Consider the following 25123-nt stretch of genomic DNA (forward strand, 5'->3'; position numbering starts at 1 on the left):
TGCTCCTTCCTAGCAACACTTGGGAGGGGGGAGAAGGGTCTTTCTATTCCGGCCCATCTTTTTGGACTCCTCAGCATTTCTGAACAAGGAAATGGTATCACTCGATACGCACGGGGTATTCCCAGGTTGTTCCTACAGAGCGGCTCCGCTGCTCCCGGCCTGGCCTGGACAGCTGGAGCTGACCTTCCTCTCCTCCACCTCAGCCTCAGGAAGGGGCTTGTTTCCTGGGCCCCTCCTGCCGGGGACAGCCTGAGGCGGGGGGCTTGGCTGCAGACCCCAAGGATGAAGCACTCAGCTTTTGGTAGCGTCTTCGTTTGAGCCTATGGAAGGACTCCCTCCCCACCCTGTCCTTTCTTGCATCTTTTGGCATCAAGGCCTAGACAGTCCTAATGCCTCCGAGTTAGTGCTGTTTACTTACCAGAAATAGATCCAGTCATGAAATCTCCAGCCACCCCTTTACTACTTGGGCTCTTCAGAAGTGACTCCGCCCTTTTGAGTTCCTGGTTCCGTTTGGTTGGTGGGATATTTTTGTCAAGACTAGAGTCTGGTCCAAGGGAACTTCGTGGGTTTCAGCTGGATGGTGGGCACGGTCGGGGGAGGGAGGGGACCTATGCCGCCTCCAAACCCGCTCTACAAATGGCCCACTCGGTGACTCCTGGTGGAGGGAGCCCAAGCCTTGACATATGTGAGATGGGCCTCGCCGCGCTGCCTTTGAAGCCCGAGCAGTAATTGCCGGCTTTGATTGCACCGACTTCACTGGTGGGTTGGGCCGTGCTGGGGCTCGCCTGGCCTGGCCCAGCCACAGCCCCCCAGTGAAGCCTTAGATGTGGGAAGTCTCCAGTCTCCGGAGCCTCATGCCTGTGGTTTCTTGAAAAGAATTGTGATTTGACCTGTTTTATATCTATAAAGCAACTCTGTAAGCCCCCCATTTCTCCCATTTGGAGGTAAGGCTTGGTCTGCCCTGATGGCCCTGCATTTTAAAGGAGCAATCGCATCCGGTCTGTCTTATTTGATAGCAGGACACATTCTCTGCCAACTGATTCCAGTGCCAGTTACACACACATGAGAAGAGCATCCTGAGTGGGGAGGGGTCGCCTTTAGGTTTGCAGTTGTACAGAGCATCTGTGAAAGCAGCTTTCCAGGAGCATTTTATAAGAGGATGCTGGAATACTGAAACAACAGTGGGAAGATGTGAGGCTGTGCAAAGAAATGGCTTTATTAGGAGATACTGGGACTCTTTCCAGGGAAGCACACAGTATCCGTGTGGTAAATGGCCATGCTGGACAGCCAAGTTTGTGACTGTGCTCAGCTCAAGAAGGGAGGAGGAGAGGGCCCTCAGGTGGGGTGGGGGAGGGGAGGGGAAGGATGGCTTGCCCGGCCAGGAGTTGCAGGGTGCTGCCCCACGTGTCCGCCTGGCGGGGGGCGGGGGGGGGTGGGCGGCGGCAGTCTTCAGCTCTGATTTCAGAGTGAGCCCACAGCTGGGGGTGGGGACGGATCGCAGCCGAGGGACAGTCTGTGCCCATCAGCGAGCAGTCCATCCTGATGCCTGCACTTGTCTCCAGCTGCTGGAGCTCCTAGCCCAGGACCGCAGGGCCACTCCTCATCAGGGGCAGCAGCCTGGACCAAACCTTTGAAAATCTGTGCTGCACAAGTACAGCGTAAATAGGAAAGTGCAGGGTGCCTTCCTTCCCCACTGGTCTAGGCTTTGCTCCTTTGTCCTTGGAAAGGTACCGTCCTTCCTAGCTTTTATCTGTACCCTGCTTAAATTTTAAAAACCACAGTGCTGTAGAATGTGTTTCCCTGTTAAATAGGGAAAGGTCAGTTTTACAGAATAGGAATTGAAGTCGGCATCACAAAAGTTCTCGGTCAATAGCATTCTGTGACCGATCTCCTCCCGTTTCGTTTGTTTTTTTCAGCAGCGACCTACATATATAGATGGTTTCTTCACAGTTCCCATCAGTCATTGTGAGGGACAGCGCTGGCCGTAGGTGCGTTAATGATAAGAGTCACTGCCAGGTCACTATAGTGCTAACAGTCTTAATAGCTCATGGTGCCTACCCTGCGCTTGCTCAGCACCCGGGGTGGTGAACGCATTCCCCGTCCCTGTGCGCACACATACGCGTACATGCGACCACGGCAAAACTTCACCGAAGTAGACTTACTCTCCAATGTAGTGTGAGGATTTGGGGCTACCCTAGGGCTGCCGTTTTAGCCATCACCAGATCACCAGAGTGGACTATTAAATGCAGAGATCTCAAGACACATGCCGTATGCAGTAGAAGTTAAAGGCCTGTGACAAACGCACATTAACATTTCGTTTGTTCCTTCTTGAGGTGGAAAACGAAGCTCATTCCCAACGTGCAAAGCCAAGGCAGCGACCCCGGGACCTCTTCTGGAGATGGAAGCTTGTTGAAAACCCAGACTGTCTCCAGGGCTTGCCCAGTCGACCCCAATGGAGAATTGACAACACCTTCACCCTGAGGTCACCGCTAGAGACGCTGATCCATAAAGACAATCACTGCCAAACCCCCCTTCATCTACTCCAAGAGCCAAGTTCCGAAATCAAGCATAAAAGGTTTCCCAGCCAAGCAGACAGAGCACCTGAGAACGCTAGCAGGCTGAGCAGCTGCCCTCCCTCCTCTCCGCGTGCACTTCTCAGCACTTCCCAGAGTGTCTTGCGTCCACACCTGTAACCTTTTGGCAAGGACAGTAACTTGGCTACGTTTGCCTGCCAGGAGCAACCCGAGCCTGCGGCCGGCACGTCCTCACACCCCAGCGCGGAACTTTGTGGAAGACGTCCCTCTTTGTTTAGGTCTTCTTCTTTTTTTTTTTTTTTTTCTGCCTTTCTCCTGAAGCTTTTATTTAACAGTGCAAAAGGATCAGTCTTGTGTTTGCTTTTTTTTTTTAAACTTGAATTTTTTTTAATTTACACTTTTTAGTTTAAACTTTCTTGTTGTATATTTTGCTAGCTATGAGCTTTTAAGTAAAACTCAAAGATCTGGAAAAGTTGGAAATAAAAACGAAATGAAAAGAAGCCGCCCTTTTCTGAGCGGCATCTTTTCCGGCAAGTGGCTTCTCTGTGAATTGTAACAAATAGTGGCCTCCCGTCTTCGTAAGGTGTTTGATAGAGCTAAATAAATGTAACAGCTGAATCCACGCCGTGGGTAGCAGTTGGCAGTCCTATTTCATTTTCTTTTTCTTCTGATCTCCTTTGTTTAAATGGTAAACCTTGACACATACCGTCAGCAGGCCGGTTTGCAGTGAATTTTCCTTTCTTTCCTTTTCACCCCCTTGTTGTAAAAAGCCCAGCACTTGAATTGTTATTACTTTCAATGTTCTGTATTTGTATCTGTTTTTATTAGCCAGTTAGTGGGATTTTATGCCAGTTGTTAAAATGAGCATTGATGTACCCATTTTTTTTTTTTTTTTGAATAACAAGGCACAGCCTTTGCCCCAAACTGCCATCTAACGTTTGTCATTCCAGTTTGAGTTAACGTGCTGAGCATTTTTTAAAAGAAGCTTTGTAATAAAACATTTTAAAACAACGTGTCCTTTTTTAAAAAAAAAAAAAAGTTCCTAACAATCACAGCTGGTAATGGCGAACTAAATCCATGGGCCAGGCCCAACCTGGCCTCGCCACATCAGAGGGGCGCCTTCCCCTGCCTCCAAGTCGCACAGTCCTCGAAGGTATTTGGACGGCTTGGACCCCACTTCCTCCTCTCCCAGGTGTAGACATAAATCGGGGCCAGTGCGAAGAAGACTGTCCCCAGGATTTGGATGGGGGGGACTCTCTTCCTCAGCGCCTCAGACAGCCACCTGGGCCCCAGCCGTCAGCAGGCCTGGGGTCATTTTCCATCATCAGAGCTCCGCAGTCCTCAAACTGGGCACCCCAAATCGAGGTGTCCCTGTGCCCCCACTCTTGTCTCGAAAGCCAACATTTTCCCAGGTTTCAGTTTGTATTCCATAATCTTCCCTTAAGCTTTTCTTAGGCTGGTCTGTAAGTTGGTATCTGATTTAGCAAAAGCTACATACATTTTCAGTTAAAAAAAATCAGTATTTCGTGGCTCTGCATCCCTTGAACAAGTTTGAGAACCATTGATCCCACCGGCCTGACTGAAATCTCTTGCTGAAGTTGTAGCCAGTCTCCGTTCCCAACCCCCAGCACAGCTGGGGAACAGCTGGCCCCACACTTGCATTCACCCTGCACGGACCGCGCTTGAAGACTGCCATTAAGTCACCGGCCCCGTTTCTCTCCTCCCGCGAAGCGATCCGACTCCTTCCACCTTTCATCATCGGCCCTTTAATCATCTTCATTACTGTCCTCTGGAGCCTCTCCAGCTCCTCCTCAGTTAGTCCCAGACGCGAAACCAACCGGGGAGAACTCTATTCTGTTCAGGAGACGTACTTGTTACAAAGTTTTCAGACTCCTTTGAAAACCATCTGAGTTTTCTTAAGGTTCAGGAACCAAATGCCCTAAAGCTGCCATTCATGCTCTTCCCGGGAGTTCACTAGAAAATCCAAACACAAACGGTGCAGGAGGGGGTAGTGAAGTGTTACTTTGGGGGGGGGGGGAAGGGCGGGGGGCCTTATGCCAACACGGTGAGAAGGAAACTAGCAACAGTCTGTTCACCCAGTACGAGCCGGGATCCGAGGCTGGGAACAGGACCCACCAAAGCCCACTCCGGCCCTCTCTCCGGTGGTTCCTTTATGTTTTTATGACAGAAAAGATGAGTAAACGGTGATGAGGAAATGGACTGTTTGGGTCCTCCGAGTCAGATATTCCTTCCACCAACTTGATTCCCTCCTAGTTCTCCATGTTCCTTCCAGAATAACCTGTTTCTCCCAGATATCACGGCTGCCCCAGCGTGGTGCTCGTTCCTGGCCCACTCTGCCAAACCCTTCTGCAGGCAGCACTTTGGGCAAGGCGAGTCGGGAGTCTTCGAGAGGTGCAGCCTGACAGAAGCCACCCTGGGGCATCTGCGGGCAGAGGGACGCGCCTCCGGCTCTTTCTCTGTTTCATCTGGGAGTGATTCAGCTCCATTCCCTGCAAGCTCAGAGCCGAACTGTGTGCCAAGAGGAGGAGGACGGGTCAGCCTCTCTGGGAGCCCAGCCTTCCTCTGAGGTCACAGCTGGCATCCTGGTCCTTAAGAGGGGGTGTTCGAAACTCCTAGTTTTAGTTGGTTTGGTTGCTAAGGTTGCTGGCAAGGATCTGTCGAGCTGTTCGAAGGGGCCTTTGAACTGTTTCACGACTACAGCTGTCCTAAGTACAGTAATTTTTTCCCCCAGAGTTTGGTCTAAGGCAGCAACAACATGGAAACCTCTAATCAAGGGCCTGTGAGCAATAACAAGATGTCTGTGTGGCTTTCCTTCTGAAAGAGAAAAATCCTGAGGGGCTAATGCGTGGTTCTGACAGAAAAGAGAAACTTAAATGTTCCACACGACATAGTAGTTGTTCTACAAATTACGTTTACTACTCCTGCCACAGGGTATTATCTTTCATACACAGAAACCTGGGGAATGTCAAGAGCTGCCCTGTGAAACCTAGCTTCTCATTTCTGATAAAGGGTTAATATCCAAACGATACAGAGAACTCTGTAGGAAAAAAACAAAAACAAAAACAAAAACAAAAACCAAACACTCTGATTAAAAAATGGGCAGAAGATCTGAACAGGCATTTTCTAGAGAGGACGTGCAGATGGCCAACAAGTCCATGAAAAGGTGCTCCACATCCCTAATCATCAGGGGGACACAAATCAAACCACAATGAAAGATCACCTCACACCTGTTAGAATGCCTGTTCTCAAAAAGATAAGAAGTAAATGTTGGAAAGGACGTGAGCCCTTGGGCACTGGCGGTGGGAACGTGAATTGGTGCGGCCACCGTGGAAAACAGTGTGGAATTTCCTCAAGAAATCAAAAGAACTACCATATCCAGCAATTCCATTTCTGGGTGTTTATCCAAAGACAACAAAAACGCTAATTCAAAAAAACACATGCGCCCCCATACTCGACACGGCACTATTTACAGTGACCAAGATATGAAAGCAACCGATGTATCCATCTATGGATAAATGTGTAAAGAAAATACAGTATAATATACACAATGGAATACTATTAAGCCATAAGAAAAAATGAAATCCTGGCATTTGCAACAACTTGGCTGGAACTTGGGGGCATTATGCTAACTGAAGCCAGACCCAGACCAAATACTGCCTGGTCTCACTTATATGTGGAATCTAAAACAAAACAAAAAGAGCTCATTGATACAGACTGGTGGCTGCCTGAGGGGGGAGGTGGCAAGACATGAGTGAAGAGGGTCAAAAGGCACAAACTTCCAGTTATAATAGAAGTCCCGGGATAGTATGGTGACTATAGTTAATAATGCTGTATTGCATATTGGAGAGTTGCTAAGAGAACCAGAAAAAAATCTTGTGACTATAGTGATGACGTGAACTACGCTTGTGGCGATCATTCCACAGTCTATACAAATATTGAATCCTACTATACACACGCACATAATACATGTTCATTATACCTCAAAAAAAAACCAAACAAACAAACCTACCTAACTTCTAGGAATACATACATTACACCAAAATCTGAACTGCGAAACTGAATAGTTCGACCTCAGTTAAGCATTTTAATACTAAAAGAAAGACGTGATTCCAAATGTATTATGGACAAAACTAAGATCATTGGTGTTGGCCATCACCTAGCAGGTACCATTTTGCTTTTTTTTTTTTTTTTTAGGTTTATTTATTTACTTTGAGAGAGAGAGAATCCCAAGCAGGCTCCACACTGTCAGCGTAAAGCCGGACGTGGGGCTCGAACTCACAAGCCGTTGAGATCATGACCTGAGCCGAAATCTAGAGCCCCCCAGGCATCCCAGCAGATAACCCTTTTGGAAGCTGCTGTTCTAACCCACAGCCCTCCACTGGGAAAACCTCCATGATCTCGCTCTGCAACTAGGAGTTGTTGAGACAGGGAAGGAAGGGTGCACCAAGAGAGAGAGACAGAGCACGAGCAGGAGAGGGGCAGAGACAGAGGGAGACACAGCATCCAAAGCAGGCTCCAGGCTCTGAGGTGTCAGCACAGAGCCCAATGCGGGGCTTGAACTCGGGAACGGTGAGATCATGACCCAGGCCAAAGGGGGACACTTAACCAACTGAGCCACCCAGGCACCCCGGGAGAGCTGCTACTTCAGATAAACATTGCTGGCATGAATCAACCCAAGGAAAACTTTGTACCTGTTAGGTAATCTAGAATTTACAACTTTTAGTAAAACTTGAAGATGTTAACTGAAAACTGGCTGTTGCCCTTGTTGAAGAAGTAATGCTGATGCTTGTTGCCAGCAGGCCTATGGGCGGCAGTAATCTGGTATTAAAGATACAAATTGGGGGCACCTGGGTGGCTCAGTCGGTTAAGTATCTGACTTTGGCTCAGGTCACGATCTCATGGTTCATGGGTTCCAGCCCCACGTCGGGCTCTGTGCAGAGCTTGCTTGGGATTCTCTCTGCCACCCCCCCACTTGTGCGTGTGTCCTCTCTCTCTCAAAATAAATAAACTTAAAAAAAAAAAAAAAAAAAGACGGTGGATGTGCTCACTGAATACATTCTTCCTGAACACCCGCCAGTGGACTATACCCTAGAAAAATGGTTTCATGCTCTGTAAGACTGTCCTGCATCTGGATGTGTTCTCCTGTACAAGAGTCCTCTCCCTGAATGGTAATTTGTAGTTTTTTTCCTTTCCTTTGTTCTCAGGTGTGGACACACACTGATAAATGTGATAACTTATCTCAACTTCCGGTTCCCTCAACTTTCTTCCCGGGTTAACAAAGGAAGGGAAATGGAGGGAGTGCGGACCACAGCGGCTCCCTCGGCCAAAGTATGTAGGTGACCTCTCAGATGTTGCCCTGAGGGGTGTTTTAATCCGGAAAGGCCCTTTTGCAAACAGCCAGACCAAGTGTTCTTGCAGCTGTATTATGTGCGATGTGACCGTACTCACGGCAAGAAGACAGGTCTTACATTAGGAAGGAGGTGGCCCAGTGGGGAAAGCCCGGGTTTGGAGTCACACAGAGGGGAACAACGTCCACCTCCACCACTGCCCGGCACTGTGCACCCAGGCCCTCCAAGCACACTGGCTCCTGGGCTGCACGAAGAGGTGACTGACCTCCCAGAGGTAGGGGGAACGGGAAACGAGACAGCCGCCTGGCCCAAACACAGGAAATGGCTAAGAAACGCATTTCCCCTTGAGTTGTCTTGTAATTTGTTACTAAACATGTTTTGTCCAGTATAAAATACGTTGTCTTTTTATCACCTATAGCCACAGAAGATATGAATCTATTTCTTCTGCCCATGGAAGCAGTTGGTAACCAGGAGTAACCAGTCTGTTTTGGACCAAAGATCAAGAAAATACTTATACAAAAAGGGCAGGATCTGGATTGTCCTAGATCTACACCGATGTGTTCATTTGACATTTCTCTTTATCATAGCCTGAGAGGTTACCAGCTAAATTAAGTAAGTTTCTGCTCTCCATTAAATGAATGGAAGAAATCAGTAGGAAATGTGTTATTTGCCAGATGGAATGAGAACACTGCATCCAAGTAGCAGACTTAATCTCACACCTGTTTTTCTTTATGATCATAGTGGAATTCGTAGATGACTCCTTTTCTTTTCTGTCTTTAACTTGTCTCAGCATTTGAACTCAGCAGAATCACTGAATTATGTTCTGTGCTGTAATGATATTTTCTCCCATGGAAAGAAGGTGTGAGGCAACCAAAGTAAAACAGAGTCCCACAAATTGGCCTATTTGTTGTCCCAGGTCTTTTTTTTTTTTTTTTTTTTTTTTTTTTTTTTTTTTTAAAGTAAGTAATCTCTACACCCACCGTGGGGCTCAAACTCATGACCCGGAGACGAAGAGTTTCGCGCTTCCCCGACTGTGCCAGCCCGGCACCCCTGTCATTACAGGCCTTTTCAGTTCAGATACACATGCTCGATCAGAGAAGGGTAACCGGTTTTACAATCTAACTTGCCCCCCAGGCCCAGCTCTGGAGATGCCCCGCAGTGCTCACAAAGCCGGGCCTGTACGGTGCTCACCTGGGGGGCTGCAAAAGCCCCAAAGTGCCTGGTGAACAGTGTCGTTTGTTTCCCACGTGCCAGCATCTGGCAGGTGCCGCGCCTGCTCCAATTCAAAGACTCCAGTAAGCTGGGGCTGTTCTCTCTTCGGTGGCTGGTCCGAGGGAACACAAAGTGTCCAGGCAGCCCTCGCAAAAAGGGACCCCTTTCTCATGAGTTCTCAACCTGAATTATCATGGCCACTCCAACCTTAGTCTGAGACTTTAGGATGACGGTCTCTATTCTCTCCTTCAGGCTTTCCACCCTACAACAGCGTCTCTGTCAGCAGGCTGGGGAATTTCCAGGGGTCCGCATCAGGGACCCCTGAGCACAGAGGCCCAAGGGGCTCACTGGGGAGCAGGGAGGGGCCTGCAAACGACGGGTCCCGGGAGCGAGGTGTGCTGTCCCTCACTGGCCTCTCAGCCTTCGGGAGCAGCCCACGTTAATAAAAGGACACTATGAACCAGTTCTCTCTCCCAGCAGAAGGCAACCCTCAGCACACACAAGACTTAACAAGAAAGGAGGACAACTGAGAAAATCAATACACAAGCATTAATGACCCACCATAGGCCTAGGCCTGCCAGTTGTGGCAGAATCCACCCTGAGACTGGGTGCTGACGGGGAGATGTCCCCTGGACCTGCCCACACACCCGTGGTTCTCAGACTAGGACATGTGTGCAGATAAGCTCAAGCTTCTGCAGGCCACACGGACTTCAAGGGGCAGGGGCAGGAGCAGCCCTCCGCCATTCCCCCCACCGCGGGCATCACGTATCAGCCTCACACCAGTGAAGCGAGAGCTTCACCAGTCTCCTGTGTGGGAGCAGCTGAGGGCAGACCACCTGTTCCCCAAGGTTCCAACCAGAGGGCTGGGCAGCACGGGACAGTGGCTTCCCACTCCGCCTGCCTGGCCCACCACAAGCCCACGTGGAGGTGGGAGCCATTGCTCTGCCCTCTCACCCTTCTCTAAAACCTTAACACGGAGGCTAAAAAGCTCTGGAAATCTGAAGTATATGCCCAAACCTCCATGCAGCTCCAGAGTGAGGCACTGAGGGCTCAGCCCTTCAAACTGCCCCAAGCAGAAAATTTACTTCAAACACTGTCTTCCTCCCCAGGTAGTACTTTTTTGGAGGCTTCTGTTTCCGGTGTTCGAAACCTGGTATGTGAGTCCAGTGGCTGTTTATGAGGAGGCAGCAGGAGGCACTTCTTATTCCAGGGTTTTCTGCTCTCATACCCGCTAGCCCAAGAAAAGCCTACATATTCTGCTGGAATATTCCAGTAAGTGCATCTACAGAAATGAGGCTGAGGTGTCACACTGATACAGCCAGAAGGCAAATACCCACCCCACTCAGGTTACGTAAGTAAAGCACAGAGGAGCTGAGCATCAGAACCCAAGTCTGTGGAATCCCCAAGCCCTTGGTTTTAATCGTTTATACTAATTCCGCAACAGATACAGTTGGTGAGACCCACATTCCGACACGCAGCCTCTCTCCTCGTTAAGGCCCGCATCGTTAACTTGCCGTGCTGCAAGGGGGCTCTGCCTCGACCAGCTCCATTATGGTCAGATGGAGTTCAGTTCTTCCCCTGTTCATACACCACCACTTCTCGACCCCATGTGTTAGAAAACTTCCCTCCTGTGCACTTGCTTTTTTCCTGGGGCCTTAAGTCATTCACAGTCTATGGCTTATACAGTAAAAGAGGACTTACCTGAGTGGCAGGCACCTCTTCCAATTCACCGAACGCCTCCCCGAGTTCTCCTCTCTGTTAGCCCTGACCAGTGCCTCTCCGAAGGCCTGGAAAGCCCTTCCGGAGCAGCTGAGGGTGGAGTATGGAGCGCTGGGTCTTTGTGCCCAGGTGGCAACAGCTTAACTTCCAAGGCTCTTTCATGAGTCTTGGGTGTGTTCTCAATCTTCGGCTCTCTCCCCACAGGTGTAAAATGTTTAGGACTCTGTAAGCCTAGAGGTTTCTAGGAGCCCGTCCTTCCAAAGCGGGCAGAGAGGAGGGAGGTGGGTCACAATTAGCCTATTCTGCTGTGCAGAGTGCTCAGCACCTGCATCCATCATCCCATTCCTTCCTCAACAACCTTGCAAGACAAGTTCCATCATTTTGCCCATTACTATATACACTAACAAGACGAATACCGCCATCCCCCGCCCCCACCAGGTTACACAGGTAAAGCAGAGAAGAGCCGAGCACTAGAATCCAAGTGTGTTTAACCCCAAAGCCCATGGTATTTATTAATCACTTAATACTGATTATTAATTCTGCACCAGATAAAGCACTGAATAGAAATGGTATCAGTGATGGGATTTTTCTGTCTTCCAGTAGTTGAAATCTGTTCTGCCACAGACCGATTTTAAAAACAGAATTTACACAACCAAATGCGCTGAGCATACAGCAATGCTTCCATTGTTCAAAGCATTTTTTAGATTGCTATTTATGTAGCATCAATGCCTATTTCCAAGAAAATTAGTCCCACAAAATTACAGCCGCAGCTTGTACTTCTGGTAGACTTAATTGGTTCCTTAGGTTGAAATGTTAGGGGGATTAAAATCGAGGGGAGAGAAGACAAAAGCTGGTTTCAAATGTGTGAAAAGTGTAACTCACAAACCAAGAGAGAAAACGTAATTAGCATGTGTCGTATAAGCCGTGACTTACATGTTAGTCCTGCCGTCTCCAGTGATTAGTGGTTGAGCCTCCAATGTGCTTCCGAAAGCTGACATGTTAAAGAGTCAGAAAACTTATTGTGTAACAGCACCCAGTGGGGATCGTCTGGTGTACCACCAGATTTCTATATAGAAGTTGCTCAGTTCCCAGATCGGGTCCCACCTTACCACCATCCCTCACCATTTAACCATCCTCACATTGGAAATCTACCTTAGGATTGATGTCAAAAGGCGTTAGCCAACCGTTTTCCCCCGAGAAACTATTATTAACAGTGAATCTTACAGATACTAAAGGGCAACAGTTTTTATTTTACAAAGACCTCTTCAATAAGAACCAAAACCGTTCTTCACAGAACTCCATCCTGCTAAGCACAACTGAAGCCCAGGGTGACGGCTAAGCTCACAGGCTCAGCCTTTTTTCGGCAAGCCATTTCATCAATTGTGTGATTTTCTTTTTAATCTCAGATGTTCGTTTCTTTAAAACATTTATTTTAAGTAGGCTCCATGCCCAATGTGGGGCTCGAACTCATGACCCTGAGATCAAGAGTTGCACACTCCACCAAGTGGGCCAGCTAGACACCCCTCAGATGTTCATTTCTGTTCTAAGAATAAAAATAGCCTAGGAAGGAGTACAGGAGGGAAGGGGGAGAAAAAGTGTCCTCTGGACCCAAACCCTGGGTAGCTACTTTCCAGATCCCATCAAAGATCACTGCTTGCCGTCTGGAGGAAGGTCCAGATCTGGGGGGCGAGAAGGAATGGCAGCAGCGAGGCCGCCCTCTCTCCTGCACACGTGCTGCCAAGCAGCAGAGGTCACACACGATCCCCCGGGCTCTTGCTGGGGCTCAGTTTGTAACCACGGGTGCGGCAAACAGGTGGCGGGCCCATGCTGGGAAGCAGAGGGCCGGAGGAGGCATTCCTTCTCTGCGGGGTCTGGGTGGGAAGCGGCTAGGCCAGCCGGACACGCAGAGACGAGGAGACCCAGACCCAGACAGCTGCCCCTGCCTTCCATGTGCCAGAGGACGTTCAAAACTCCTTCCCGGTCCCAAACCTGACATATGCGACAGGGTTTCGGAAAATGATAAAAGAATGTTCGGAGGCCAAGCTTTCTTTTTGGTAGGCTAAACGTGCACTTAAAAACCTCGGCCAAAAAAAAAAAGACCACCGCGACCCCCAGCCTCACATCCTGGCAGGGGGTGATAGTCATACCACCTAGTTCTCTCTTTCCTGGAATTCAATGGTTGAGAGAGAGCCCTGCCATCTCCAGGAGGAGGGCCCCTGTCCTCCGAGCAATGCAGTCAGAGCAAGAAGGAAATAAAGTCTCCTCTTCAGCCCAGGGCTCACATCGAAGGTCAAGAACCAGCCTGAGAGTGAGCAGGGGCCGTGAGACCACAAGGGTAACTTCAGTGATGGAAAGGGTGGTGGTGTCAACAGGTGTTTCCTTTTTCTCGTTAGGAAACGTTCTAGAAGAATAACCTAAAAGTTTCCTAAACCAGGTTCTATGTGTGGTAGAAATGCATGTAACGTATTTACTTATTTTCCCATTATGTGCTACAGTTAGCTTCAGTAAAAAAAAAAAAAAAAAAAAAAAAAAAAATTAATAAGCTCTCTTTTTATCAACCATGAACTGGAGGGGGGAAAAGAAGCTCTCAACCATTAACATCGTGACCCAGGACACCAAACGAGGATGAGCATTCTGGGGACAGTCCTGTTTTGAAAGTCTGGATTTGAGATTTTCAATCTTGCTATTTTGTTCTAATCTGGACCTGCTACCTTGGGCACATCACTTAAGTTCTCTCTTTTCTGAAGCCACTGGACTTCAGGGTTTCTGATGTCTTTCCAGCTTTAAAATTCTATCTTGGAAGACACTTTCTCAAGCCAATGATTAAAAGAAGCTTATGTTACACTGTTTCTCTTTGTTGGCAAAGAAGAAACAGATGTTTCTAAAAAACTGTTTTCTGTGGCCTTATTATTGCTTTACTGGTAAGAAATCTGGAGTGACAGCCGCAGGCAGGTCATACATAAATGCCTTCTCTGGCCACTCCTTCCCCACCACTGCCACTTTAAAGAATAACAACAGGCCAAAGATGGGGCATAGTTTTTGCCTAAATTACCAACCCTTACTTTTGTAGCCATTCAAGCATGTTACGACTTTAAAATTATACACACATTTATTTCAATTCAAATTTTCACCGATTAAAAGACTGCATTTTATTAGAATCAATTTACAGGCAGTTTGCAGCAACGATTTCTCCTGGGGAAAAAAAAAGAGACAGACAGTAATCATTCAGACTTTGGATGTGAATGAAACCTCTTCCTGCAAACAAACACATGGAGGTATTCCCACAATCCAACAGGATGAGCTGAATAAAGACGTGACATCTTATGCCCAAAACGTAGGGTAAGGGCCTGAAGCTGCAGGTAGCACACGTCCTCATAAAGGCAGGATGCAGGTGCCGCTCAGCACAGCATTCACAGGCACAGCACACACGTGTCCAGTGGCTCGTTCCTCTCCCACGTGGCAGTGATGAACACAGCACACACTGGGAGGAAGTGCTGTCCCTTTTCCAAAGTGAATGAATCCAGGCAATTCTTTATGAAAATGATAAGGTTCGAAAGAAATGTTTGCTCCAAGGCACCCAGGGTATAAAGCTTTTTAGAAAATACACAGAAATGAACAGACTAAGAAAGGGAATTAGTTCTCAATGAAGAAATCTGCTATTATTAGAACTAGTGTAAATCATTACTCCAGATAGAGGACAATCAAAATGCACACAGAACAGCCTGTGCTGTGTGAGGGAACATCTGACAAAGAACATTCCCACGGGCACTTGGGGGAGCCGATGGTAGGTGCTTACAGGGGTTCTTCCCGGAGCCAGAGAAGCTGTGCCTCACTTGTATTTGTAATACCCTTCTCCGGTCTTCTTGCCAAGCTTGTTCTCAGCTACCAGCTTATTCAAGGACGGGCTGGGCTGAAACAAGGGGTTCTTTGCATCCATTTCATGCCACCCTATTGAGAGGAAGAGAAAGGGCTTAGGACGAAGCGCTGAGTTTATTTTTACATCGCAGCATTCCCAGGGCAAGTCTGGGGAAAAGGGTCCCTACTCTTATGTGGGCGAGCCCTGAGGCCACCACAGCAGAGGCAGGAGGCAGGCTGCCCTGAGGGGGCCGTATGAGCCCTGAAGCGGACGGACGAGAGAGTGCCCCAGCTAGCTCTACCCCAGCCCGTCCGCCTCCCCCGTCTCTTCCTGGAAATTGCTAATGCCAGCGGTCCAAAAACAAAACCAGAACCAGTTATTCTGCTGGTTGGACCCCTCAGTGGCACAGAGAAACAACTGGAACGCATGTTAAAAATCTGAATTTGCTGCCACTGGTATTTTGCATCCTCATAAAATACAAAGTTCATGCTCAGTTAGAAGCGTCCTCGCTCCCAGCAAATACTTAAGTATTCTTTGTGAAACTTGGGAGCATGAGCTCCGCTCAGCTTCAGTAGCCCAGTTTAGTAATTATCTTTACCGTGTCCTCAGAGCCCCTCCAGTAAACTAGATACATTATTATCTTTACATGGCTGTGTAACTCCGTTGCAGTGGAGGTTACCCAAATCAGCATTTATGACACAATGACACGGCGTACCAATGTGAGTTTCCTGGCTGTGATACTGTACTGTGGAACCATTAGAGGAAACTGGGGAAGGGGCACACAGGGCCTGCCTGTGCTAAATTTGAAACTTCCTGCGAATCTATAATTGTGTCAAAATGAAAAGTAAAAAAAAAAAGTTACCCTGTGAGGAGGCACTAGGCAGTCACATTTTTCCTTTTCCTGTCATCTTTTAACTTGACTCTTTAAGCTGGTGGGGCAGAACTTTGGAAGGTCTAAGACCCCTTATAATTTCTGTTTTAAATAGGCATTATAATTCATAGTTGCAAGAGACAGACGACAGAGAATTCCAATTCCTACCGTCAGTGATGAACTTCGTAGTATCTAGGCCCACGTAATCGAGAAGCTCAAATGGGCCCATGGGGTACCCAGCCCCCAGCTTCATTGCGGTGTCGATGTCTTCCTTGGATGCATCACCTAAGAACAAGAGGGCAGCCCTTGTTGATCAGTAAATACTATCAGTAAATTTACATGATGTAAATTTACACATTCAAAGCACATCCAGAGTCAGGATTTGCGGCTACAGGAAGATTTCATCTCAGAGGTATATGTCAAATAGATGGCAAGATTTCCAAAGCTACTCCGCCAAGCTATTCTGGGAGGTGAATTCTAGAGCACTGCTACGTGGTTCATGGAGACAGAAGGCCCTGGTGGCCTGGAAACATTACTTATTTCTAATGGATTGGGATTTTCCAACTCTGGAATAATTTACTACACCATTTAAAGCTAGAGCATAATTTTATTGATAAATGGACTTTTTTTTTTTAAAGTTTACTTATTTTTGACAGAGAGAGAGAGACAGAGACAGAGCATGAGTGGGGGAGGGGCAGAGAGAGGGAGACAGAATCCGAAGCAGGCTCCAGGCTCTGAGCTGCCAGCACAGAGCCCGATGTGGGGCTCGAACTCACAGACCGCGAGATCATGACCTGAGCCGAAGTCAGACGCTCGACCGACTAAGCCACCCATGCGCCCCAATAAGTGGACTTTTTTAAAATAGAAAAGAACTAAGCTTTATATTGTTATGTGTATTGTATGCATATTTTTCTTTTCCAGCTTTCTTGGTTTTACAAGTGATGAGTACTTCTTTACACTCACATCAACGCTTTAGTCAAAATGAAGTTTAAAAAGAAGCCCAAATCGGATTTACAATTGCCAAAGCAAGTTTAAAAGTGTGTTTAGTAGAATAAGACAAGAGCCAGGGCGCTTTTTCGCTGGAATTTTACCCTTAATGATGGTCTCTGGGCCACAAGAAGCCTTTGAGAGAACTTGTCCCTTTTATCCAAAATCAGGAATGGGAACGGTAACATGTGACCATCTAGAATTCTGTTCCAAAGCATAAAGAAATGGCCAATTACAGCAAAGCTAAGTAAAAGGAGAAACAAGTTAAAATACTCAAGGAGGATCTCCTACCTAAATATTTAAGATTTTGAGGTGTGAAGAATAGGAACTACTTAAACATCTATAAAGACTATTTTTTAAAAAGCATATGAAGTACTAATGCCAAAGGAATTCGAGACAGTTCAAGGTGATTAAATTCCAACCGACTACTTCTTACGGGTGACTTTATTAATGCTTCGGTAATTAGTCAACCAGAGGATGCTAAGAATCACAATGTGAGTTTCAGGCCATAAAAAGGCAAAAAGAACAGAAATCATTACATACACTAGTTTCAGGCGGCATCCTTCATTCATTCAACTTTTATTTGTATCAGTTATGCACCAGGCACCAGAGACTTGGAATGGGACGGAGAGGAAACAAGACAGGTACTCAAGCACTCCTGATACAGTGGGAGGACTCAGATGTGTAAACCAAATGTCCCACCAGGCCAGTGCTGAAGGTTCACGAAGAGCCACACCTCTGTGTGGGAAAAGGTGGAGAGATTTACTCGGAATGCCTACGTGTCATCAAAACGCACCACTGAGGCCCAGGTCCTGAAGGATGAAGAGAATCCCAAGGGATGAGTAGGCAGGAAGGGCATGCCAGGCAGAAGGAACAGCATGTACAAAGGACAAATGAGCAGGGACATAGCAGCTGAGAAGTGGATTCTGCTCAGAGGATTTTATCAGACCCCGAGGCTTCTATGGCGTTAGAGACAGAGTGCTAAACGAGGGCCCAGCACACTCTCTCCCTGGGTTTGGTACCCTCCCTCCTCCAACACCTGACATGTGCTTGGCTCAACCCCTTACTTCCAGCAGGCCTTCTCTGCTCAGGTGTCACCTCATCCGAACGCCCTGTCCCCTCCCTGCATATAAACTAGCAACTGTAAGAACTCCAGGCTAGGACTCCCACCATTCTCTTCACTTTATCTTTCTCCGCGATTACTGGTCACAATGTAACACGTTATCAACTGGTACATTTACTGTGGCCTATCTACCCTCACTAGCATATAGGCTCCTGGGGACAGAAATTTCATAGCCTAACGGTTCCAACTTACCTAAAGCCATTTAATCATATCTATATTCAAGGACAGATAATGAACTCTAGAGACAATTCTGTAATTCCAGATTCAGAGACTCACTTGAAGACTTTTATTTCAAAAAATACTACGAAGATACAGCATATCAAAGAAAAAATCTAAACAGTGTTACCAAGTTGGCAACTCTAAAATTCCGAGTAATACAGAGCAAAAGAGGCAAAAAGAAAAGAGGGAGAAATAAAACACAGATTGGTGTGCCAAGTGGGAGTTAAATACAGTACTGTGTTTTAGGCCAATAATTCCTAAACTTGTTTGTAGAAACAACCACTTTGCTGAGAATCTGACCCTTGCCCCAAATAAAACGCACATACACACAAAACTTTGCATCAGTGTCAGGAGGGGCCTCCCTACCTCTCCCCAGTTAAGAGCCCCTAACTCTAGACAAGACAACAAAGAAAAACTTCCTCAGTGAACTCCCAGACTTCTGCACGGCGGCGGCGGCGGCAGGGACCAGGGACTTGCCCCGACATGTTTCTTCTGCTGGCTCATCACCACCACCTACCGACCATTCTTGGCATTCACAACAAAGTGCGGTGGGGGGGTGGGGGGAGGGGGGGAAGGCGGTGCAGAGCAGCACCCAGGACCAGAAATCCCACATAGCCGCCATTCCTCTCTTCATCAACAGCCACCTAAGTGCCTGTCCTATACAAGCACTTTGGGGCCTATGAAGATGAGGAACATCCCAGATACTGCAGTACTGCAGCAAAAAAGAGTGTAGCAACAAAGGAAGACATGTGCCCTGCCACAGGGAAGAGATCGGCAACCACCCCGAGGGAGAGCCAAAGGGTAAGAAGAGTTAAAGAAACACAGGTTGTGTCCAGCTTGGAGCAGTGAGGATGGGACCTTCTGATGGAACGTGGGAGTCACGTACATGGTGAGGGCAGCAGGGGCAGAGGAGGAGGCGAGAGCAGGTTTCCTGGCAAGGGAACTATATATATTTAGTAGTCTACAACAGAAACACTGAGTAAGTCTTGAGCAGAGGAAAAGCAGTGAGCAGGATGTCACATGTTGACTGGCTAGGACTGGTGAAGACTAGGACTTCCCAGGGCCTGCCACCAGCACTGCCTTCCCAGAGGAGTTAACCATCTGGCCCCAGCACCCTGCCAGAGCTACCTGGGACCTGTAGGGGTGGGCAGTTGACAGGTATGACTGTCTGCTCCTGGGTGCCAGACTGCTCAAAGATCTAGAGACAAAGCCCTGGCCCACAGGGACAAGGTGACCGACTACACCAACCAGGCCTCAGCTACAGTGTGAGCAAACGGGAGCCACACAGAGGACAGAAGCCAAAGGACCGAGAAAGAAGGCCCAAAGAAGCAGCCAGGAGGCTGAGCACATCAGCAGTGGTGAGGGGACAGTGAAGTGCTCCTAGGGGTCACGGGGAGCTGGCGAGAAGTATGGGTGCAGGGCCCCCAGCATTCCAAGAGCTGCTCAGGTGCCCCAGAGGCCGGAGTGGTGACTCTGCTCTAATGCCAACACATCCTCCTGACGGGCCCCTACCGCTGTGGCATAGCACACACACCCCAGGTCGGTGGTATTTATCATGGACCAAATATGCGTGTCCCCCAGAATTCACACGTGGAAACCCGGCCCCTGACGTGATAGTAACAGAGGTGGGCCTCTGGCAGGTGATCAGGATTAGGTGAGGTCATGAGGGTGGAGCCCGAGGATGGCATGAGAGCCTGTGAAGCCGAGGATGGCAGGAGAGCTGGTTTCCTCTTCCTGCTCCCCACCACATGAAAATACAATGAGAAGTCAGCAGCGTGCAGCCCAGGGAAGGGCCCTCACCAGAACCCCACCATCTGGAACCCTGGCCTTGGATTTCCAGCCTCCACAACTGTGAGAAATAAACGTCTGTTGTTTATATGCCACCCAGTCTGTGGTATTTGTGATACGGGAGCCCCAAATGACTAGGACGGTGTTGTACAGAGAAACTCTCCCCAGAGAGGTCTGGAAAAGGCTGGGCTAAACAAAGTCACGAGTGTCTTCACTGCACGACTCTGCTGCTGGACCCTGACACTCCCCCGGCTATGTGGGGGCAGGTCCGGCATGCAGCGTCTCCTCACCCTCCTGGACAACATGACAAATGAGTATCATCGTGACAGACGAGAGAGGAAGAATCCAAGACAGCTTCAGGTTTCAAAGTAGAAGTGATGCAGTCCAGCCAGCTGCTCAGTGCACTGTGCGGGCACACGGAGACACGGTGGGGGGTGGCAGCTAAGCACCCTGCTCAGTGCACCAGAAGAGGGGGCAGCAGCATGGGGCACGGGGACATGGTAAGGAGCCTGAGGTGTGTGACACATGGACCCCAGACATGACCCCAGACGTGACCCCAGCTGCTCTGGCTCACAGGCCCCAAGCAGCCGTGGGGAATGGGGCAAAGGGGCGAGCAGTGCTGGGCTGCTGTGGGCAGCACCATGGGCAGTCTAAGAACACATCCCCCTGGGGTCGGACCCCTTTCCGGCTTCACCTCACAGGTGGCATGTGATAGGGAGGGTCACAGGGCCCACTGCCAGTGCGAGGGGAGCAAAGACCAGAAAATGCCTCTCAACTTACAATCAGATACAAGGTATATCTGAAAATATATCAAAGTGACAGTATGTTTTGGTGGGGAAAAAAAAAAAAAAACCATTAAGAGGTAGATTACCCACATGCTACATTCTAAAACATTACATTAAAAAAAAAAAAAAAAAAACCTGCCTTTCAAAGTAGGGTAAAACACTTCACGCATTCTTTGAGGTGTAATTAGGCATATTTGTTGATAGATAAACACAGAAGTGTTGGTTTGATCTTGGAGCAAGTGTGGCAAATGCTTCCATAAAACAGAGAAAAGTTTTAATATTTAAAGCAGATTTTGAGGAAGCAAATGTGCTTTCATCTCTCTGGAAGAGCTGGTGTAAATATTTTGTTTCAAAAATGACATTCTCAAAGAGTGAGCATTTGTGAATGAAGTAACTGAAAACAATTACACTTGCTTTTTATCCAGTCCTATTAAGGCCTATTTGCCTCAGAAGCAGACATGATTGTTACCTCTCCAGAAGTGTGGTGGAGAAGCTAGGCAGGAGGCTGAATGCCATTTTATAACCTTGGACTATGTCCTGAGTTTTATATTTCTACAACAGGGGAAATCATTCTTTGTCAATCAACAAGTATTGAGAAAAGCATTTTAGACCATTCTTAAGGTTTAAAAAAAAAAAATGCATCGCAGCATCATTTACTAAGGATGGGGAAGGTTCTTATAAACAGTCGTTGTCACTTACCTCCCACCACCTGTCACACTGTCACAAATTTTAGAACTTTAAGGAACTTTAAAGGTCCCCTAGCCCAGTGATTTTTACAGTATTATTATTATTATTATAAGCAGGAAACCGTTTCATCAAAAGCAGAGATTTAGGATATAAATCCAGGCTGGCCACACACTTGCTCTGGCTGAGACTGTAAGGGGCGGGGGTCGGTTCCAGGGTCACATCTCAGAGGCTCAGAGGCCTCATAGGGAACCCAGGAGGCCCAGGGAGCACTATGACAAAGGTCCTAGGGTCCAGGGTGAGGCTGGTTCACAAAGCTAAAAAACAGAGGCTCCTCCCACACTGTGTGTGGCCCAGCCTTTCCTACAGGGCCTGCTTGAGCACTCCCAGTGAGCAGGTGCCCCCAGCCTGGGTTAGGACAGCTACCTCGTTCATGCAGCCTGATCGCTTCCATGAGGTATGGCACCAGGAGACGGTTCACAATGAACCCAGGAGTGTCCTGTTTTAGGAGAGAAAAATAAAAGACAAGGGAATTTTCACTGAACTTAATCTTTTGTGAAGTCACCAAACTGCCCCTTCTCCCTGTGCATTGTATCACTCACATTTATCAAGCTCTGCATTTTCAAAATGTGTTTCAAAATACCAGCACAGCCCTATTGCTATCATACATAATAATATATCCAACAATTATAATACTTGAAAAAAAATTCAAACCTAGATGCCCCCACTGCAGGAATAAAGGCAGACAGAGGCAGATAGGTCACTGGAAAAAACACAGCTTTGAAGGCAGGCAGATCTGGGTTCAAGTTTTAGTAGTTCCTGACTTTGTGACATGCTGAAATCAGTTTCATCATTTGTGAAATGGGAGTAATAATTTCCACAAGTTGTGAAGATAAATCAGAAAACACTAGCATGCTGTGCACATGGCTCTATACTCAAATGGGAGGGAGCCCTTTACTCCTCTCCTCTCCCACATCCCTTGCAGGAATCTAGAGAAGGTGTGCTCCCATCTTGAACAACCCTCACAGGAGCACTGCTTCCCGGGATCCCTGGAGCCATTCTTGGGCTACTCAGGATTTTCTCATGCACCAGTGCATGGAACATGGCAGCTGAGCTGGGGACAGGTGCTGGGACAGACAAGCAGATGCCCTGACACCCGCTGGCCTTTCATGGCCCCTGTATCCGGGACGACCCTCTTGCACTGCACACCTCTTTCATCCACTTGCTCCGCATTCACATTAATCATCTCTCCTGGAGGCCTACTGTGGGATTTGATTCCACCTACTGATCTCTTTGGGGAACTGTGGGGCAGGTTGGGGTAGTAATTTTTTCGGTGGTATTTATGTAAAGCTGATTTCCACTAAGTAAATGATGTAATTTTTTTTTTAATATATGAGGTTTATTGTCAAACTGGTTTCCATACAACACCCAGTGCTCATCCCAAAAGGTGCCCTCCTCAATACCCATCCCCCACCCTGCCCTCCCTCCCACCCCCCATCAACCCTCAGTTTTTAAGAGTCTCTTATGCTTTGGCTCTCTCCCACTCTAACCTTTTTTTTTTTTTTTTTTCCTTCCCCTCCCAGTAAATGGTGTCATTTTAACAAAAGGCTGTGATGTTCCTGCAGACAGAAATCCTCACTCTAGCCCTGGGCCTTGGGTACCATTTCTAGCACACACTAGGTACTCCATAAAGGTCTGAATGAAAGATGGCCTGCCTCCTGCATTACTCTCACAGCTAACCTGACTGCATGCTGTGTAAGCCAGGCAATAAAGCCATAGGATTTGTACCTCCTTTTACTCTCTACTACCCCAGTCCCCATTGGAACAAAGAAATGAACAAACAGCTTTATCAGTGTATCCACAGTTATATTAATGAAATGATGCTGACTTTATAACTAGGGCGAAAGTGCTTTTCAACTTCAAAAAGTTTATCGCAAAAACTGAAGCCGTGGTATATGAAGCACACATACACAAGGTTAGAGGTCGGAAGTACTCTGGGGAAAACATCTACTCCAATTATAATACATGGAGCTTTATACAAAGTTAATATCCACATAATGGGCGCACAGAGCTCAATAACCAAAAAGTGCTAAAATTCACAAAATATTCACACTTACTAGTAACCAAAGAAGTACTCATTATAATACAATAGCATTTTGCAAATAAGATTATCGGCAAGGGTTTTTTTTCCCCATAATACTAATATTCAATGCCGGTGATGATTCAGACACATACACTCTCACGGTATTGTTATGTCAACTAGAGTGTAAAGAGACATAGTCCCTTAATAAAGTAATTTAATTTTATGTAATTGTATACCTTAGACTTCTCATGCTCATTTATAAATGTACTTTGTTTACTTGCTATGTGCCAGTACTTTAAAAATATTAATCCATTTATTCCTGATAATAACCCTGTGAGACAAGCACTGTTACTACCTTTACAGGGAGAGGACACTGAGGCAGAGCTAGGTGAAGGAACTTGCCGGAGGGTATACGGCTAACAAGTGCCAGAGCCAGGATCTGAACCCAGTCGTGCTGGCTCCAGAGTCCACAGCCTGAACCTTTTTACACCACACTCTCCTCACAAAGTTTCACTATAAAGAAAGACACACTTCCAGGTGCATCAAGGTCATTCTGCTATTCTGGGTGTTGGTCTACTGCAGTCCTGCAGGCCACACCCAGCCCACAGCCTGCTTCTGTACAGTCTCACTGCAGCACTGGCCCTCGTGCCCACTTGTACTCTGTGCTTACGCCCCCCTTCCAACAACAGAGCCAGGTAGTTACAACAGAGACTGTATATTGACCATCTGGCCCTCTACAGAGAAGTCTGCTGACCCTTGTTCTTTGTGGCTGCCTTATATTGTCTGGATGCTTCACTGAGAGCCTGAATAACTGACCAGAAAGCTTTCAGGTATCACCTGGGGAAAGAGCTCTGAAATGACATAACAGGGGCAATTTTATTCCTACCTCCACACCTGCTGTGGCCACTCCAATGGAAGAATGGATCATCACTCTCCACAAATTAATGATTATGCTGCTAAAGATAATCACTGGCTGTCCCTGAACTTCCACTTTCTTATCCAGCTTTTGACTTGCTACACATCAATGTTCTAACACCGTTACTACTTTCTGCCACTAACAAAGCATAAACCCGTAAGAAAGTGCAACTGTAACATCTGATGGTTGCTGTGATTTTTTAAAAAATCCACACAATTTAAAACAAAACAAAACAAAGAATGAGTGTTTAAAAACAAGATTCTGTAATAACAGTCCTGGATTAGGGGGACTACACATGAGTCTGCTCTCTCAGGCAACGGGGTCCACATCGACAGATGGCTTATTCAGATGATTCATGAACGATAGTTTTCATAGGTTACTACAATTCTGTGACTTCAAACTGGAGAATATTTTAGAAAGGAAAAGCATACTGTAAGAAGAACCACAATGATAGAAAACTTTCAGGTCAGAAAAGTAGACACATGCTTGTAAAAATCTGTAATGGTATGACACAGCCGCCAATCTAGAAAAACTGTCAAGCCACACAGAAGTGTAGCCCTAAGTTTTGGGAGGACTGAAGAGGAACGGCAGCAAATGGAGACTGAAGGAAATCAAAACAAAGTAGGCGACAGCAGCTGGGGTAATTTCACATATAATAACTGAATATCTCAAGAAGGGAAAAAAGCCCAGAGGCATGCTTCCCACTCGGCCATGCTTTTTAATGAAAAACAAGACACAAGACACGAGACAAAACCACAACACCGCATCCCTACATCCCTGAGAAACAGCTTCCTTCACACTACCTAGGAGAGTGGGCTCTTCCTCTCTCATCACATTCCTAACCACCTGTCATGTTCTTTCACCACGTGAAGCGCTGGTTTTCAGTTCGGGATGCAGGATGCATGTGGCTACCTGGCTGTGCCTCAAACACAGGCTCCTGGGCTCCCCTGAGCCTGCAGGGGCTAAAGCCAATAGGG

General features: G+C 47.4%; 2 protein-coding genes across 11 annotated transcripts in view; one reads left to right on the forward strand and one right to left on the reverse strand.

Moving 5' to 3' along the window:
- The window catches only part of LEF1 (lymphoid enhancer binding factor 1), a 126731-nt gene extending 117948 nt beyond the window's left edge, over positions 1-8783 (forward strand). For 3 of the 8 annotated variants that reach the window (XM_042935730.1, XM_042935726.1, XM_042935732.1), the window contains one exon: positions 2334-2421. Coding sequence is in view for 3 of the 8 variants with exons in the window: in XM_042935729.1 (XP_042791663.1) it covers positions 2334-2413 (80 nt within the window). In the remaining 5 variants the exon portion in view is untranslated. Of the gene's footprint in view, positions 1-2333; positions 3546-7759; positions 7884-8321 lie in introns of those variants that run through there. The other 5 variants (XM_042935729.1, XM_042935725.1, XM_042935731.1 and 2 more) reach the window with 3 other exon arrangements.
- Positions 8784-13925: 5142 nt separating this feature from the next.
- Positions 13926-25123, reverse strand: part of HADH (hydroxyacyl-CoA dehydrogenase) — a 50256-nt gene continuing 39058 nt past the window's right edge. Inside the window, exons 6-9 of one of the 3 annotated variants that reach the window (XM_042935744.1) lie at positions 21574-21646; positions 15730-15846; positions 14631-14782; positions 13926-14026 (exon numbers count right to left, since the gene is read on the reverse strand). In XM_042935744.1, the coding sequence (XP_042791678.1) occupies positions 14664-14782; positions 15730-15846; positions 21574-21646 (309 nt within the window). In that variant the 3' untranslated portion in view covers positions 13926-14026; positions 14631-14663. Of the gene's footprint in view, positions 14365-14454; positions 14783-15729; positions 15847-21573; positions 21647-25123 lie in introns of those variants that run through there. The other 2 variants (XM_042935743.1, XM_042935741.1) reach the window with 2 other exon arrangements.

This window comes from Panthera leo, chromosome B1, assembly GCF_018350215.1.
Source record: "Panthera leo isolate Ple1 chromosome B1, P.leo_Ple1_pat1.1, whole genome shotgun sequence".
NCBI classification, from domain to species: domain Eukaryota; kingdom Metazoa; phylum Chordata; class Mammalia; order Carnivora; family Felidae; genus Panthera; species Panthera leo.